Here is a 16,431-nt window from a genome sequence, read left to right on the forward strand (position 1 = left end):
CAAACTTTCTTAAAAAGAACTTTAGTCATTTATGGATCATCTTTAAGCTATTTCACATTGAGTTTGGAGAATATTTATATGTAACACAAAGGGCTAAAACGATTAATTGGATTAATCATCAGCTAATTTAGTTATTGATTAATCATTAAGTGCAGTATGCAAACTCAAAAAAATTTATTTGCTGAAAGAACAAAACACTCAGAGCCACTCAGAGCCAAAATTGTACAAAACATATATACATTAATACATTTTCTTTGTCTGTAAAAATGTTCTACCTAAAATTCTTAATTTCAGCTTCACCCAGTTAAAATTCCGTGAAAAAAAATGATCAAGTACATTTTGTAATCAAAAAAACAATAATTAACAGATCAGCCCCTCACTGTATGAATGTTGAGTTGAGCAAAAAGGTCTGACCTTTCCAAATGTTAGAAAATTAATCTTTTGCTACAAATGATCAAATATTCACTACAGGAATGTTGTTATCAATAAAGTGTCTATTTTTTCATTTAAAAAAGAACTGGAATTATTTGTTTATTTGTATTTTAGTGTATTTCTAACATATAAAATAACCTGTGGTGGTTAAATAAAAAATCTGCAGGATGTGTACATTTTTGTATCCAATTGATCAATTAATCGTCAGAATAATCAATGATTTATGAATGATTTATCACTGATGTAATCACTGGTAACATGTGTTTGCAGAAGTCTGTCTTTTCACCTGCAGCATCGGTTATTATTACCGCTGCTGGATTCTTGAATAACTATCCAGTTGGATCGTTTATTATTTCATCTGAGCTGATTTGACGTTAGCAGAGCATTCTGTGCAAGAACACAATCAAAACAGGTTTTTGCTTTAACTTTTTCAACTAATATAACACTCTGCATTAAATGAGTATGCAATCTGATCATCTTTGAAAGAAAAGACGAAAAAAAAATTGTGTCACTGCCAAAACTTTAGGTTTAACATGTTTCCGTGCGCTGTTGGCACTTATGAAAGCGCAGTCATAATAATGGCAGCGGTAACCAACCACTGGGCATCTCTCCTCCCTATTGACAGCGTGAGTCATGCCATGAGCTACTGGCACAATCTAAACATAGACCCACACCGGCTGAATTGGACAGAAATGGCACTGTGGCTCCATCAATTCTTGTTGTGCGCTCAGACAGCTTGGATCGATGCAGTTCATCTGAAGTCACCACAGGCCCTGTTGGCACTTGGCTTTATAAGGCCACTCATCCTCTTGACAGCCATCACAGAGCTGACTTAGAGGACTGTTTGTGAGAAATGGATCCCATTATGGCTTTTTTTTTTCTTCTTTCAAGCAACAAATGAGCCATATGTGATGGCTGCCTGCTGCTGCTCCAAACGTGTGCTGAAGCTGGGAGATTAAAGAAAATGCTGAATTTCTCAGGATATTTCATTATTTATTCAAATCTTACTTCAAATTCCAAGAAAAAGCTAACATTTTTACACAACCTTACTCCTTTAAAGGGAACTTACAGCCAGATCCAACAATGCCTGGACAAACTTGACCAGGCTTGGGTGGTCATAAAGAAAAAACCCGCTTGTTTTTCTGTTTAAATATCGCTAGCTTACATCTCTAATGTAAGCTAGTGATATCTAGCTTAGATCAGATATCACTAGCTTATTTTATTTATTTTTCTAAGTTCACAAACTTGCTAAACCAGGATATCAGAAGACTTCATAAGCACGGTCGTATTGTAATAAACAACAGGCAGATAGAGACAGCGTGTCTGACTTTACCAGCGTTTTCATAACTTCTCTTTCCGCCTGTCTTAACAGAGGACGTCCGATTACGTTTCAAAATCAGAGCATCAAAATAAAAAATAAAAACTAACGGTAGCAACTTTTCATAGATAGATACTTTGCCATAACATTAAAAACAACATCCGTTTTAATTACTGAAGAAATTGGATCATTTTTATTTCACAAGCTTGCTGTCGTAACCCATGGTATCAGAAGAATTGTTAAGCACGTAGATAGGAGTTAGCACATTCGATGTTAGCAGCGTTTCCACAACTTCTCTTTCCGTTTTTCTAAACAGAGAACGTCCGGCTATATTTCAAAATAAGAGCGTCATCATAAAAATTGACGGCAGCGATTTTTCAACGTTTTTAACGTAGTTATGACTACGTTAAAAACAAAATCCGTTTAGGTTACTGAAGTAATTAGGTGAAAATTACATAAGTAATTAAAAACAAATAAAATATATTTGAAAATTAATTTTAAAAGTAATGTTACATAACCTGGTGTAAAACAGAGAAAATCTTGTTTTGTTGAACTTTTTAAAGTAGTCATCACAGATAATTCATTTCTGAAAGTTTCTGCTACTGGAAGTAGCCAATCCTGTTCGCTATTTAGAAACGCTCACTTTGAGTCTGCCACTTAGTTAGTTACATTTTTCAGCCTTTTGTCTCAGCCCTATCAATAGCATGTCCACTACCTAGGTATCTATATTTTTTTTCCAATATTTAGATACACTCTATAAAAAAAATTCACAAATTTTCCATGAATAAATATGAGTTACGTTCCACATAAAATAGGTGAATAATAAAATTTTTTGTAGTGTCTTGACATTATAAGACAGATTTATGAAAAAAATCTAGCATTTCTGTCTCTCCCAGTGCTTCCAATACTAACTGCAGAAACAACCAATCAGAGCCAGGAGGAGGCTCTTAGCGCTGTCAATCACTCTCATGTTGCTCTCTTTCACGCTATAACTGTTTAACCACAACACAACCTGCCACAAATGCTAAGGCTTGCACAATTAGCACATTTATTAGCACTTACACAAGTTTGACTGACAGCGCTAAGACCCTCCGCCTGGCTCTGATTGGTTGTTTTTAACCAGAAGCTGTGTATTTCTTCAAATAGCAATAGCAGCTCATAGAAAAGGTTGAGGACTTGATATTTCATAGATTTTATGTAAAAAACATACTTTTTAAAAATTTACATACTGTAGCTTTAATCACCCATTCAGGGAGAGGAGTTCTGCTGCCAAAAGATAACTAAATGTGCAGGGATTGCTGTTTTAAGAGAGGAAAAAGGTTTGTCACCTTGTTTGTCTCTGTCCTCCTTTACCAGCACCTGTCGTCCCACAATCTACAGGAGGCTGCCTTTAGCACCACCAGGCACAAAATGGAAAATCAAAATTTCCAGGTTCACCATACGCGAGCAGGACACACTGTAGCTCTGCAATTTCCTGGGTGGTTACCAGTAAACGTTTCCTGCTGGGGATAGAATAAAGACCCCCGGAGCTGCTGGATCATCGTTTCCAGCTGGCTGCTGAAAGCATCGCAGAGATGCCATACTGCTGAGTCTAATACAGGCTAATAACACAACGAGTCATTAGCACACAGGAGGGATGCATTCATCAGATCACAGATAAAACAGCATGACATCATTTGTGTATACATGTAAGGCAACACCTGTTATTATTATTTATTCAAAAGTCCAGAAACACTGATACTGAATCCTGATCTAAATTAAATAACAGATAAGTTGAACTAATTCTGTCGGTTTTTAGTGTCTTTACACTTTAAAAACGTCTGGTTGACAAAACATCCATCATTCTGCTGCTACAATGTAGTAAAAGATTGTTTAATTAATCAGTAAAATGCAATTAAATATTCAATTAATATTCATTGCATGGATAGACAGACGGAGGGATGGATGGATGGACAAATGGATGGATGGACAGATGGACGGAGGGATGTATGGATGGACAAATGGATGGATGGACAGATGGAGAGATGGATGGACAGACGGATAGAGGGATGGATGGACGGACGAATGGATGGATGGATGGAGGGATGGATGGACAAATGGATGGATGGACGGATAGACGAATGGATGGATGGATGGACGGACGGACGGATGGATGGACGGATGGATGGACAAATGGATGGATGGATGGACAAATGGATGGATGGATGGAGGGATGGATGGACAAATGGATGGATGGACGGATAGACGAATGGATGGATGGATGGACGGACGGACGGATGGATGGACGGATGGATGGACAAATGGATGGATGGATGGATGGATGGACAAATGGATGGATGGATGGATGGATGGATGGATGGACAGACGGATAGAGGGATGGATGGACAGACGAATGGATGGATGGACAGATGGACAAATGGATGGATGGACAGATGGATGGAGGGATGGATGGATGGATGGATGGATGGATGGATGGACGGACGGACAGACGGATAGAGGGATGGATGGACGGACGAATGGATGGATGGACGGATGGATGGACGGACGGACGGATGGAGGGATGGATGGATGGACACATGGATGAACAGATGGATGGACGGATGGACAGACCAACAGATGGATGGATAAAACCTTGCCAAAGTTTTATGTCTACTGATTTGAGCCTGAATCTCTTGAACTTATTTACCTTTTTGATGCCTGAATAATTTCTGAATTGAATCTACTAACAAAATAAAAGTTTTCATATAAAAATCTTTAACATCCAGCAAATGGAAATGAAAGCAAATGAGTGACTTTATTTAATAAACAGAAACGTCAAAGCAGTTCCAGGAAACTTCCTCTGATAGAAAAGGTTTTGGCTGTTCAGCGTTTCAAAGTTGTTTCTCTGAAGTCATTTTTCGTTTTAAACTGTGTGATTCCAATAACATGGAGCTGCTACCTGCAGCTACAACACGCTAGCTAGCTCTGAGCTACCTGGGTTCGGATCACAGAGCCTTGAGCCCGACCTTGACGCTGTCGGGCAGTGATGCTCATCTGACGGCCCGGTCGGTCTCCGGGAGACGGCTGACAAGAGCCGCGATGTAGTTAGAGCGGCACAGTAATGGCAACAGACAGCAGTGACAGGACAAGAAAGCAAGGGGGCAGGCAGGAACAGATGGAGACAGATGATCCCACAGGATGGAGAGGAGATGGAGAGGTGCAGAAGCTTGAGCAGGGATGGAGAGGAAGGAGATAAAGGAAAGGCAAAAAGAAAAGAGGGAGAGGAGTTCTGCTGCCATGTGAGTCTGCCCTCCTGTTGGTGTCTCAGTTTGCTGCTAAGCCTCATTTTTATTCCACTGGTGGAGCTAAATGGATCTGTGGTCGGGTCTGGACGATCTGGTCTGGACGATCTGATCCGCAAAGCAGCTTCAGTGCTCTTCCAAATTACGGATTAGCCAACATCAGGGGATATTTTACTCCACTGTAACTGAGACTGAAGATGTTGGAATCAGCAGAGACCACAAACATTAAAACGAGGGCTGAAACTATCGATTATAAGTTATGGCTTATTCTGACCATTAATTGATTATTCCGACGATTAATCAATTAATTAATTGATCAATGACATTAAAACAAGGGCTGAAACTAACGATTTTATGTTATCACTTATCCTGACAATTAATTGATTATTCTGATGATTAATTGATTATTCTGATGAGTAATCAATTAATTAATTGATCAATGACATTAAAACAAGGGCTGAAACTAACGATTTTATGTTATCACTTATCCTGACAATTAATCGATTATTCTGATGATTAATTGATTATTCTGATAAGTAATCAATTAATCAATTGATTAATGACATTAAAAGAATGGCTGAGACTAACATTTATAGGTTAAATAATCATTTATTTTTGTCAATCAATTATTCTTAATCTATTAAATGATCGGCGACATTAAAACAAGGGCTGAAACTGATGATCATAGGTTAAATTATCACTTATTCTGTCAATTAATTGATTGTTTTTGGTAATTAATCGAATTTTAAAAATGGCACATTTTGCTGATTTTTTATTTAATCACGTTAAATAATTTTCAAAATGCATTAAAAGATTTTTAACAAATAGCTTAATTTGTTTTTTAAGTAATTTTTTTTTTTTTTGCCTAAAATGCAACAACATAGCATTTTAAGCATTTTAGCTTATGCTTGATTATTTGTTGCAAAGGATGATTCTAACATCAACATGTGAAAAGTTCAGGCCTTTCCACTTAACATAACATCAATAAAGTGTTGGGTTAATTTGTAATTTTTCTAGATTAGCTGGTTAATAATTGGACCGCAAAAAGTGCTCAAAATTTTTTTACAGAATTTGAACAGAAGGTGAAGCTAAAAATACGGCAAATGGTTTGATCTGAAACATTTAAATGTGTGTGCATGTGTGTGTGTGTGCGTGTGTGTGTGTGTGTGTGGTGGTGGTGGCGGGGGGGGGGGGGGGGGTGCAGTAAAAACAGGAGAAATTGCGCTAATTTAAATAGTTTTTCACAGAAGTTGTGCAGAGTGAAATTGAAGCTAGAAGTGGAATTTACCAGAACTCATGTCATCTTGAAGGGAAAAGGTTTTTCCTACAAAATCCCCCTTTGATGCAAGTAAAAGTGGTGACCTCTCTTTGTGAAATAAAAAAACTCGGCCACGCTTTTTGTCTCCATGTTGCCTGAAGGTGAAAGAAGAAGATAGAACAGGAAGGATGACAGCAAAGCCAGGAGAGGAAAAGTGAATGTGATGAATGGAGAAGAAAGTGTGTGCGTGTGTTAGACAGGCGAGCTCTGACTGCAGAATGTGTCGACCCGAACGCTGTTTCCCCCCACAGCTCTGGATCAGCGCCTTGGTAGCTGCTACATTAGCCTCATTAGAAATGCAAAGCAGGCCAATTAGCAGCAGAGAGTGCAGGAAGTGACACGTTCCACCTGAAGAAGCCCACAGAACAGACAGCGCCAGTGTCCGCAGCCTGCAATAAATCACGCCTGTGTGAATCTCTGCACACTTTTATGGGCTCATTAGTTATAGCTTAGGAAAAAAAACAAAAAAAACCTGCAGATTTACATTTGAATCTCAGAAACTCTCCAGTTTTTCTCACCAATGCATTGCTGTAAAAATGGTTGCAAACAAGTGTGGTTAGTTTTTGATTTGATCCGTTTCAGGAAGTGTCGGACTGTTTCCCGCTGCTGTGTTCCCCCTGATACAATGCAGCGTCTTTTATTTGACAGATCCGGAGTTTCATCATCGCATCAGGAAAGAAAGAGAGTCTCTGGTTCAAAAAAATTTGCTCTCAGAGTGGAAAATATAAGAATATACTAACTTTATGCTGTCTCCCTGGTAATATCGTCACAGAAACGTCATTTTCTGGGATTTGGATGATTATTCAACATCAAGGCATCTCTTAGTGAGTCGGATATCTCAGACAGGAAGTGACAATATCTTCTCGAAGATACAGAAGAGGATTAGGGCCATTGAAAAAACACTTACTTTTTCTTCATAAATCTAACTTTAATCTTGTGAGATAAAATCTAAATTCTGAAAAAAACAAAAAAAACCCTCAGAAATCTGAGAAAAAAATCCGAATGCTGGAAAGAAGCCAAAATTTTGAGAGAAAGAGTTCTGATTTTGAAAAGTCATAATTCTAAGATTGAAGTCAAGATTCTGAGAAAAAGTCACAATTCTGAGTAAATTGATCTCTGAGATAAAAAGGGGGAAAGTTTTGTTGTAAAAATCACTTTTTTTCCCCCATAAAAATATTCTTAGGAAGGTGACAACAGGTTATTAAAACACTTTCTCATCGTCTTTTTTTCCCCTCCATTTGCAGGTTCTGGTTTGGCACACTCGCACAGAGAAGCCGCACCTCGCCAACGAGCCCAAACTCAAAAAAGACATCGTGGACATTGAGGTGTGATACCGTCACACCTTCAAATCTGGAGTGAGTGACAGCGACCTGCTTTCTGTCCAGAACAAGCGGAGACGATCCAAACAGCGGAAAAAAACTCTGAGGGTCTGCATGATTCGTGACTCTGCCATCCATCCATCCGAATGTTGCTTTTGGGAGAACTGGACTCGTCTAAAAAGAGCTGCGACACCCTGGACTTTTTGTTTTCTTCCATCCACATCCTGCTGATGTAACTACAAAACGTATAAATGTGAAACATTGTGCTGCTGGACTGAGAAGTGCCATGTGTGTCACTTTGATTCATCGTGTTGTTGAACTGACTGTGAGACGGCGATATAAAGAGGTCAGGCGGATAATATGCGACTCTGTTGTTTGTTTTCAAAGCACATATTAATAATTAATAATTACTCCGTCTGGAGAATGAGCAATCACTAGATGTTCGCTCAGTTTTTTTAATTCAGAAAAAAATACCCACACCTATAAACCCAGAATTATGTTATTTAACAAATTAACAAAGCGGAAAATAACTTCATTATCACCAAACCTACTTTGGATTGATAGATTCTCCATGTTTTAATAATATTGACTAATCAGGTCTGGCAGTTAAATAGTTCCATACATTTATCTTTAATTTCATTGGTTATGCATTTAAAAAAAAAAAAAAAAATATTTCTACAATTTTTACAGCCTCTATATTGTGTCTGAGTTACATCATGATGGTGATTTTTCTGACAACACTTCATTTGTATCAAAACAATATCCCAAAAATACTTTGATTATAGGTACACAGAAGATCAAATGTGGGGAAAAAAGAACAAAAATCTATTATAGCCACACCTGAAATACTCTAACTTACCAAAACTTACATCCATGATAATTAGGATTCAGTTTTTAAGGTGTTTTATAAAACCAGTAGATCCATTTCTCCATAATTATTGTTTCCTTTCTGCAAAACTGCTGCATTTATTGATTCCATATAAAGCTGTCTTGTTGTATTATTGTCTGTATTATTGTCCACCAGTTCACTATAAAGTGAAAAATAGCATCGATTTGCAAGATTAGAAGAAAAACATGTCCCCAGTTTTGAATTTGAAACCTTTGTTGTCAAGTTTTAAGTAGTAAACATGTACCAAGGTCAGGCATTACATCAATAAATACTAAATAATGAGCCGCCACCCCAAGAAACCCTGAGTTTTAGACGGTAAAAATGGGATTTTTATCCAATCCTAATCGTCTCAAAGCGAGTTCCTTTATTCCAATTTATGTCTGTTCTTCTGGATTTCCCACCAAACGACTCAAATGATCATTTCAGGTCAAAAGTTTCTTTCAATCATGAAACACAGTAAGATTAAAAACAGAAAACCTGAATTTTTGGAATAGCTGAAAAGGACTTCCTGCTTTAGGACCGAGAAACTTAAATGAGAAGACAAGGACGGAAAATAAAAACAGTAAAAGGTTCAGGATGTCAGAGTCTTTATTCAAATTGAACCTCATTAAATTTGAAAGAACAGAAACGGAGCAAACAAGGTCAGACAGAGATAAACACAGGATCCTTCCAGTATATCATTGTTTTCAATCACAATCACACTGTTTCTCTGCACTTAGGCACCAGAAATATTCATCAAACCACAAATAAACCTGGAGGACTTTCATTTTATTGTAATGTCCACATAGAGTGCAGCAGTTATTGCATGGCAGAAACGAATAATAATAGGACCCATCCAAGAGTTTCATACAGGTCCTTCTTTTCAGCCTCTGATTGGTCACCCAGGTTTATTTGTAGCAAACTGTTTCTCTTGCACCACACACGACAAAAAGCACCACAATAAAGATGGCAGAGAGATCGCTGGCTGGGGATGAAATGCTGCGAGAGTCGCACCGGTTCTGAATATCAGAAAAGTTTCAGATGGATCCGAGTTACCAGGACAACAACACAGCTGGAGATACGCCCCGTAGTTGTTGTTAAAATGGCTCATTTTAACAACAAACTCATTTTAATCATTTTAGAAAATCACAGATGAAGTAACCTGAAACCCCTAGAGGAACCGTGGACGGCTCAGCAGTTGAAATGTAACATCAACATTTTGAGGTTTTAAAGCACCAGCAGTTTTAGTCTGCGATGAGAGTACACACCTCTCTCACAGATTATGACCCTGCTAAAGACCCTGCTGTCTCCGGGGACGGATTAAAAGCTCATTTGTCTCCTTATCGTGTCGAAACAAACAGTGGTCGGTTTCAGAGGCTTTGAAATAAACATTTGGACAGAACTGAACCAGATCTGCGGGAGGCTACTGTCTAAACTAGCTGTCCTTTTCTTACTGTGCTGCCATGAACTTTAAAGGCGACATATTACATGTTTTTCTATTTCCATTTGGTTCTAAAAACAATCCAAATGCTTTAAAAAAAAAAAAACACGTAGGCGGTTTTTGGCAATAAATTATTATTTTTGTGTGTGTGTGTTTGGAAAATGAACCGTTTCAAAAACCTCCAGAACGTAACATCACTAGTCAGCAGGCAATGCCCGTTACCTAGCAACTCAAGTGAAGGCCAGCCCGTTACCTAGCAACCCTGATCTGAGTTCCGCCACATTTGGTGCTGGAAAAGACAAATGTTTTATTGTTGATTTACCATCCAGAACCACTTCATGCAGCAGGAGGCTCTACTGCTGATTTTCAATTCAATTCAGAAAAACTTTATTGATCCCAAAGGGAAACTAAATGTTGTTGTAGCTCATTAATTCAGATTCTTCAAAGAGTTCCTGAAGGCCGTTGACGGGAAAGATCTCCCTAGCCAGCAGCGGCTTGTTTAAATTTAAAGTGACAAGACGCCCTAAAACAGCTCGTAAGCAGAACTGACCAGACTAAAATCTCCATATCTAAGAATGATTTTGTGCAAAAAAAGATGTAATGAACATGTTTTGTTTCGCCCATAAACCTATAGCATAATAGGTCACCTTTTAGCATATTTTTATTAGCAGCCCAGAGATGCTATTTCCCTTCTTAAATCTTAAATTGTGGAAACTTTCTTTCCCCTATGGCTGCAAGGAGCTCCAAAAAGTGCAAATGTTTTATTTTGTTCTTGAAGTGAAAATCAAAATCAATATCAAAGAACTGCTGAATTGCTCTTATGTTCACTGATATATTTGGGCACAGGAAGATTTGCTCACTAAATAATCAAACAGAACCTGCAGTGATTGTAATATTGCTTCACTTGAGTGCGTTATTTAAATTATTTTACAAGGGAAATTGTTCAAATCTGTAACTATACGTGGAAAATGACATTTAAAGTATAAACCTGCAGTAGAACCTCACAGAAAAGCCCATAAAGCTGAGACTTTTTCCCCTCTTCTTTGAAAATGCAGGAGTTTCTTATCGTTTTTCGTAGAAATGCAGTGTGCTGCTCAGACAAGTATCTGCTGTGTGCTTCTGTTGGCTCAACAGAGGGAGTCAGGGAAGAGAGGAGAGTTCAATGTACATTACAGAGGAAAGGGTGAGGCAGGAAGCATAGACCAACAACAAGATATCCATATCTACTGAAGGTACTGAACCACGATTCACTAACTCTACGTTTCTGTAATGATAAAGGCTTACGTTAGCATTAGCAGCTTCCTGCTTGTTACTCTGTTGTCGTTTTTCAGACAACAACCAAAGGAGACGGATCAGAGGAGGAACATTTGGAAAGAACACACAGCTGCCGATCTTTCTTAATATTTTTTAAAGTTATTAAATCATTATTAGTAGTTGCAGCAACGTTGTGCATACAGGAGAGGAAATCAGTCTGATGCGCCTCTGCCCCCCACCGCTTCCTCTGGACTCGGTCCAGGTTACTTCCACAGCTGAGTGCTGAGGGTTTGACCCGAAGCCGGCCCTGGAGAAGCGGACCAACCGGTCGTCGGCGCGGCGGCCGCTGGTCCTCCGCCACCCAAACCTATGCTAGACATTTGCTGTGATTGTCGGGGGGGGGGAAACAAACAAAACACAAGAGGAAATTCAGTTTTTTTTACTCCTTAAGAACAAACAGGTTCTGAAAACACCAGCACAATAAAGGTCGACTCCTTTTCCCTGTGGACATGGACTAGGCTGGTGTGGGTCAAGCAAGAAATATCTCAATATCACGATATTAAAAACACCTTTTTCCAACCTGTTGCTAGCATCATTCAGAATATAATAACTTCAATAAAATCTGTTGTTAGTTGTCTTTCCATTGAGCATAAAACTGTGCAATTTGACATTTTGACAGAAATATGTCAATTAAAAATAAAAACCTTTTTTTGCCAAAACATTTCAGCACTAGGATGAGGTGTTTTCGTTTTCCATATTGAAACTGGTTTATTTCATAAAACTGCAATGGAAACAGGGGTCACATGATCAACAACTGGATGTTGCTACTGGCAAAAACCACAAAGAAGACGAACAGGAAGTAGTTGGAGGTTGATGGTACAGCATGTTTTTAATTACTTAAAATTATTCACATGTGATTTTAATTTTGTTTCTTATTTAAAAGAAGCTCTGCAATTGCCAAAAAAATTTTCAACATTAAAAGAAAAGATTTTCACACATTTGTAATGGAAATCTGTGTCATATTTACTGAAGGTTATCTTTGTGTGAGACGCTCAAAACGGCCGATGCGTCGTCCCCATTCAACATGCGCCTTTCATTCTGTCTTATCTATTATGAATGTTCCTCGCTGCAGCCTCACTTATCTGCTCACCTCAGAGCTGTAGGTGTGTGTGTGTGTGTGTGTGTGTGTGTGTGTGTGTGTGTGTGTGTGCGTGTGCATGTGTGTTCTCTGACATCCCCTGCAAAAGTAGTACACACACATTTATCCTCACCTGTACATGTAGTTCTGTGAGAACTACTTTGACAGCTATACGTGTTTCTGTGCTGCCTCATCACAAAGGTGAGGTTGGGGAGAGAAAGCAACAAGAAAAGCATCTTATGGCAGAGCTGGTGTCAAAACAAAGGTGTTTTTTTTGTACTCTGGTTTCATATTTACCAGCAGCAGACTCTAGATTTGCTGAACATCTGGTCCAAAGTGGACTGAAAAGCTGCCAGGTGAACAATGTCGTAGGAATGCCTGAGCTTCCTTATTTCTCTGAAGCTCGTTCTTTTTTTTTCTTAACAGTTTCCACAGCTCTAACTAAACGTACGGCTCATTACAGCGGGCAACAAAGAGCTGCTGAAACCCAGTTTTTGTCAGTCTGTTAGGTTATCTTCCTTTCCCAGCTGCCAGCTGCCAGTTTGCTTCCAGCTAATGGACGGAAACCGGCTCTTCATCCGACGATCTGATTTAAACCTTCGCTCCATGCTGACAGTTCATCATTTCACTTCTAAATTATCATTACACACATTAAAACTATAAAATTATCCCTGTCGCACGCGGCTATTACTGCCTTGTTTAACGATTTCACTCACATTTACCGTCTCCTACCTTAAGCTGAGTGTTATTAATTATGGAATATAAAATCATCTGAGTCAACTTTAAAATTTAAAGCACAATATTTAATATTTGGTTAAATGAGTCCTAACTAAAGCCACAAACTAGAAGTAAATAACATTAGCCTGTGTTATTCAGTCCAAAACTAGTTTGAATCTGTCTGGGACCTTTGTTCTGTTGAAACACGTTTCATTTATGGGTTATTATTTTATAGTAACTGTTACTTTCATTTACTGTTAATTTTGTAATTTGACATCTGTCTCTTTAAGAAGCTCCTGGTTTTGCTAACTCTCTGCCTTTAGCACGTAATCACAACATTTCTCTTTTATGCTGTTTATAACCGTTTTTATTGGCGTTGCTACTATTGGCGTTCCTTCGCCGGGACGCACCGCTCTCAGAGAGTTATGTGTTCGACTGCCTTTCCCCTGTTTTTTGTAGCCCCGCCCCCCAACCTACGTCTCGTTAGCTGTGTGCACAATCGCGCGGAGCAGGAAGTGACGCCTTTTCACTTCCTGCGCCGCATGATAGAGTGAAGCAGCTAGTTGTTGCTCCCGTTTTATTTTTACTCATGTGGTTTTAAATCGTTTTATGAAGAAAGGGTTTCTCCATGAGTCCGTAAGCGCCCCAACCCAACCCGTTTCCACTCTTCCGGAAAAATAAAATACACAGAAATTGGGGAATTCGCAGGGGTCAGCACAACCGGAGTGCAATGGCTGAGCCTCACCCTGGGTGAACCACCTTCATGATCATGGTATCTCCCCTGCCAGGTAGCTCCGATGATGAGCTCAGCTGGAGCGCAGTTACAACAGGTGTTGCTAATTGCTGCTGCCACTAGTCTAAAGGAGCTGGGTGGTGAAGGGCGAATCTACAAATACTTGATATGCCCTCTAAAAAGTCTATTAACAAAACTTTTTTAATAGTTCAAGCACAAATTCTACCTTACTATGTATTAATACACTGAGTGTAAACTGTCCTATCATCGCCACAGAAGCCGGCATCCAATCAGCAACAAGAATCTTTTATGTTGCTTCTGGATTTGCTGCTTTGCAAAACTAGCCAATAGCATGTTAGGTAGCTTTACTTTGAGACATTTCAGCTTCACAAACTGCATTTTCTTTGGGAAAAAATAAAATTTTGTCCACTCTAAAAGTAGAAGCAATACTGGAAGAACACAGAAAGATAAATGAACGGTTCAAACTAGCTGGCAATGCAAAAACAGATTGTTATGGCTAAAGGGAAGCTTGAAGCTGTAAACATAATTGGATACCATTATTGTGACATGTAAACAGAGGTATGTTTTTTTCTATCTCTGCATAATACAGCATTTCTAATAAAATATTTGTGATAAAATCTATCATGCTGTTTTCAAGATAAGGAGGTAAAAAGATTTACAGACTCCAGTAAACAAATCCTGTAGAGAATAATAATTATTCAATTAAGTAAAATTAGACTGTAATTTTTCAATTGTGCACATAAAGTTTAAAAACAGCAGATTGGAGCTGCTGCTGTGGAGGAGAATAAGTCCTGAGCTTTAGAGAAAAGGGAGGACAACACAACACAGAGCCATGCATCACCTGCTAGGACAAGCATGACCGAACTGTGACACTGGATTTACGAGATTTAAACTACTAAAACAGCAAGGGTTTGCTCTCTAGTCCACCAAAACACAGAGGGAACCTGGATTAATGTCCTTATGGGTTACCTGGTTCATGTTCCACTGTCCCTGCTGCGGCTGCTGCTGTCCTTGCTGCATGTTGTAGAGGTTCTGTCCTTGGCTGGCCGGCGTCCCTCCCAGGTAGCCGCCGTTCGGCAGCGGACCGCCACCCATCACGGCCGGGGTCGGGACGCTTCCTCCCATCGCTGGAGGGAAACCTGGTGGGTTGAACTGCATCTGAGGCTGGCCCAGGTACGATACCGCTGGGGGAAACGACACAAACACAAGAGGAGAGGGAACATATTCAGGGTTTTTAATGATCACAGTAAAATTCAAACATTTTAAAACATTTTTAAGGTTAACTTTTACATCAAAATGTTTGGATATAAAAACAAATTTACTTTGTATTGAGGAAGGAAGGAAGGAAACAAGGAAGGAAGGACAGACAGATTGAAGGTTGGATGGATGGAAGATGGATGGACGGACGGACGGATGGATGGATGGATGGATTGAAGGCTGGATGGATGGATGGATGGATGGATGGACGGATGGATGGATGGACGGATGGATGGATGGATGAATAGATGGATGGATGGATGGATTGAAGGCTGGATGGACGGATGGACGGATGGATGGATGGATGGTTTGAAGGCTGGATGGATGGATGGATGGATGGATGGATGGATGGATGGATGGATGGATGGATGGATTGAAGGTTGGATGGATGGATGGACGGATGGATGGATGGATGGATGGATGGATGGATGGATGGACGGATGGATGGATGGATGGATGGATGGTTTGAAGGCTGGATGGATGGATGGATGGATGGATGGATGGATGGATGGATTGAAGGTTGGATGGATGGATGGACGGATGGATGGATGGATGGATGGATGGATGGATGGATTGAAGGTTGGATGGATGGATTGAAGGCTGGATGGATGGATGGATGGACGGATGGATGGATGGATGGATGGACGGATGGATGGATGGATGGACGGATGGATGGATGGATGAATAGATGGATGGATGGATGGATTGAAGGATGGATGGATGGATGGACGGATGGATGGATGGATGGATTGAAGGCTGGATGGATGGATGGACGGATGGATGGATGGATGGATGGACGGATGGATGGATGGATGGATGGTTTGAAGGCTGGATGGATGGATGGATGGATGGATGGATGGATGGACGGATGGATGGATGGATGAAGAGATGGATGGATGGATGGATTGAAGGCTGGATGGATGGATGGACGGATGGATGGATGGATGGATGGACGGATGGATGGATGGATGGACGGATGGATGGATGGATGAATAGATGGATGGATGGATGGATGGATGGATGGATGGATGGATGGATGAAGCGTCTTATTCCTCTCAGTGAAGCATCATAAAACTTCCTCCATCTCCATTTCTGATCTTAATCATCTCCCCATCAATGCAGCTCAATAATCAATAATCAACATGGCCTCCACTCTGGATCTGCTGACTCCTCTCCTCCACTTCCCAAACCGCCGCCGCGCTCGCTGCTTGTGATGTGTGTACAGCCGGAGCAGCCGCCCACGCAGCACAAACACAAACGCTGCTGACGCTTCAGTCTTCACATGTAATAAGTGTGAGACGACTCTGCAGACGCTCCGCTCTGCTCACACCGAT

At 39.9% G+C, this 16,431-nt stretch overlaps 2 protein-coding genes and 1 pseudogene across 7 annotated transcripts in view; 1 reads left to right on the forward strand and 2 right to left on the reverse strand.

The window, feature by feature from the left end:
* b3gat2 (beta-1,3-glucuronyltransferase 2 (glucuronosyltransferase S)) overlaps window positions 1-9,043 on the forward strand; it is a 47,383-nt gene extending 38,340 nt beyond the window's left edge. The window contains exon 4 of the mRNA XM_044136013.1: window positions 7,594-9,043. Within this exon, the coding sequence (XP_043991948.1) occupies window positions 7,594-7,680 (87 nt within the window). The 3' untranslated portion in view covers window positions 7,681-9,043. The remainder of the gene's footprint in view (window positions 1-7,593) is intronic.
* Window positions 9,044-9,127: 84 nt separating this feature from the next.
* The window catches only part of smap1 (small ArfGAP 1), an 80,602-nt gene continuing 73,298 nt past the window's right edge, over window positions 9,128-16,431 (reverse strand). For all 6 annotated transcript variants that reach the window (XM_044136009.1, XM_044136012.1, XM_044136011.1 and 3 more), the window contains exons 10-11: window positions 14,810-15,024; window positions 9,128-11,614 (exon numbers count right to left, since the gene is read on the reverse strand). In XM_044136009.1, the coding sequence (XP_043991944.1) occupies window positions 11,495-11,614; window positions 14,810-15,024 (335 nt within the window). In that variant the 3' untranslated portion in view covers window positions 9,128-11,494. The remainder of the gene's footprint in view (window positions 11,615-14,809; window positions 15,025-16,431) is intronic.
* Window positions 13,759-13,882, reverse strand: LOC122843066 (annotated as a pseudogene).

Source organism: Gambusia affinis, linkage group LG13 (assembly GCF_019740435.1).
Source record: "Gambusia affinis linkage group LG13, SWU_Gaff_1.0, whole genome shotgun sequence".
Classification (NCBI taxonomy): domain Eukaryota; kingdom Metazoa; phylum Chordata; class Actinopteri; order Cyprinodontiformes; family Poeciliidae; genus Gambusia; species Gambusia affinis.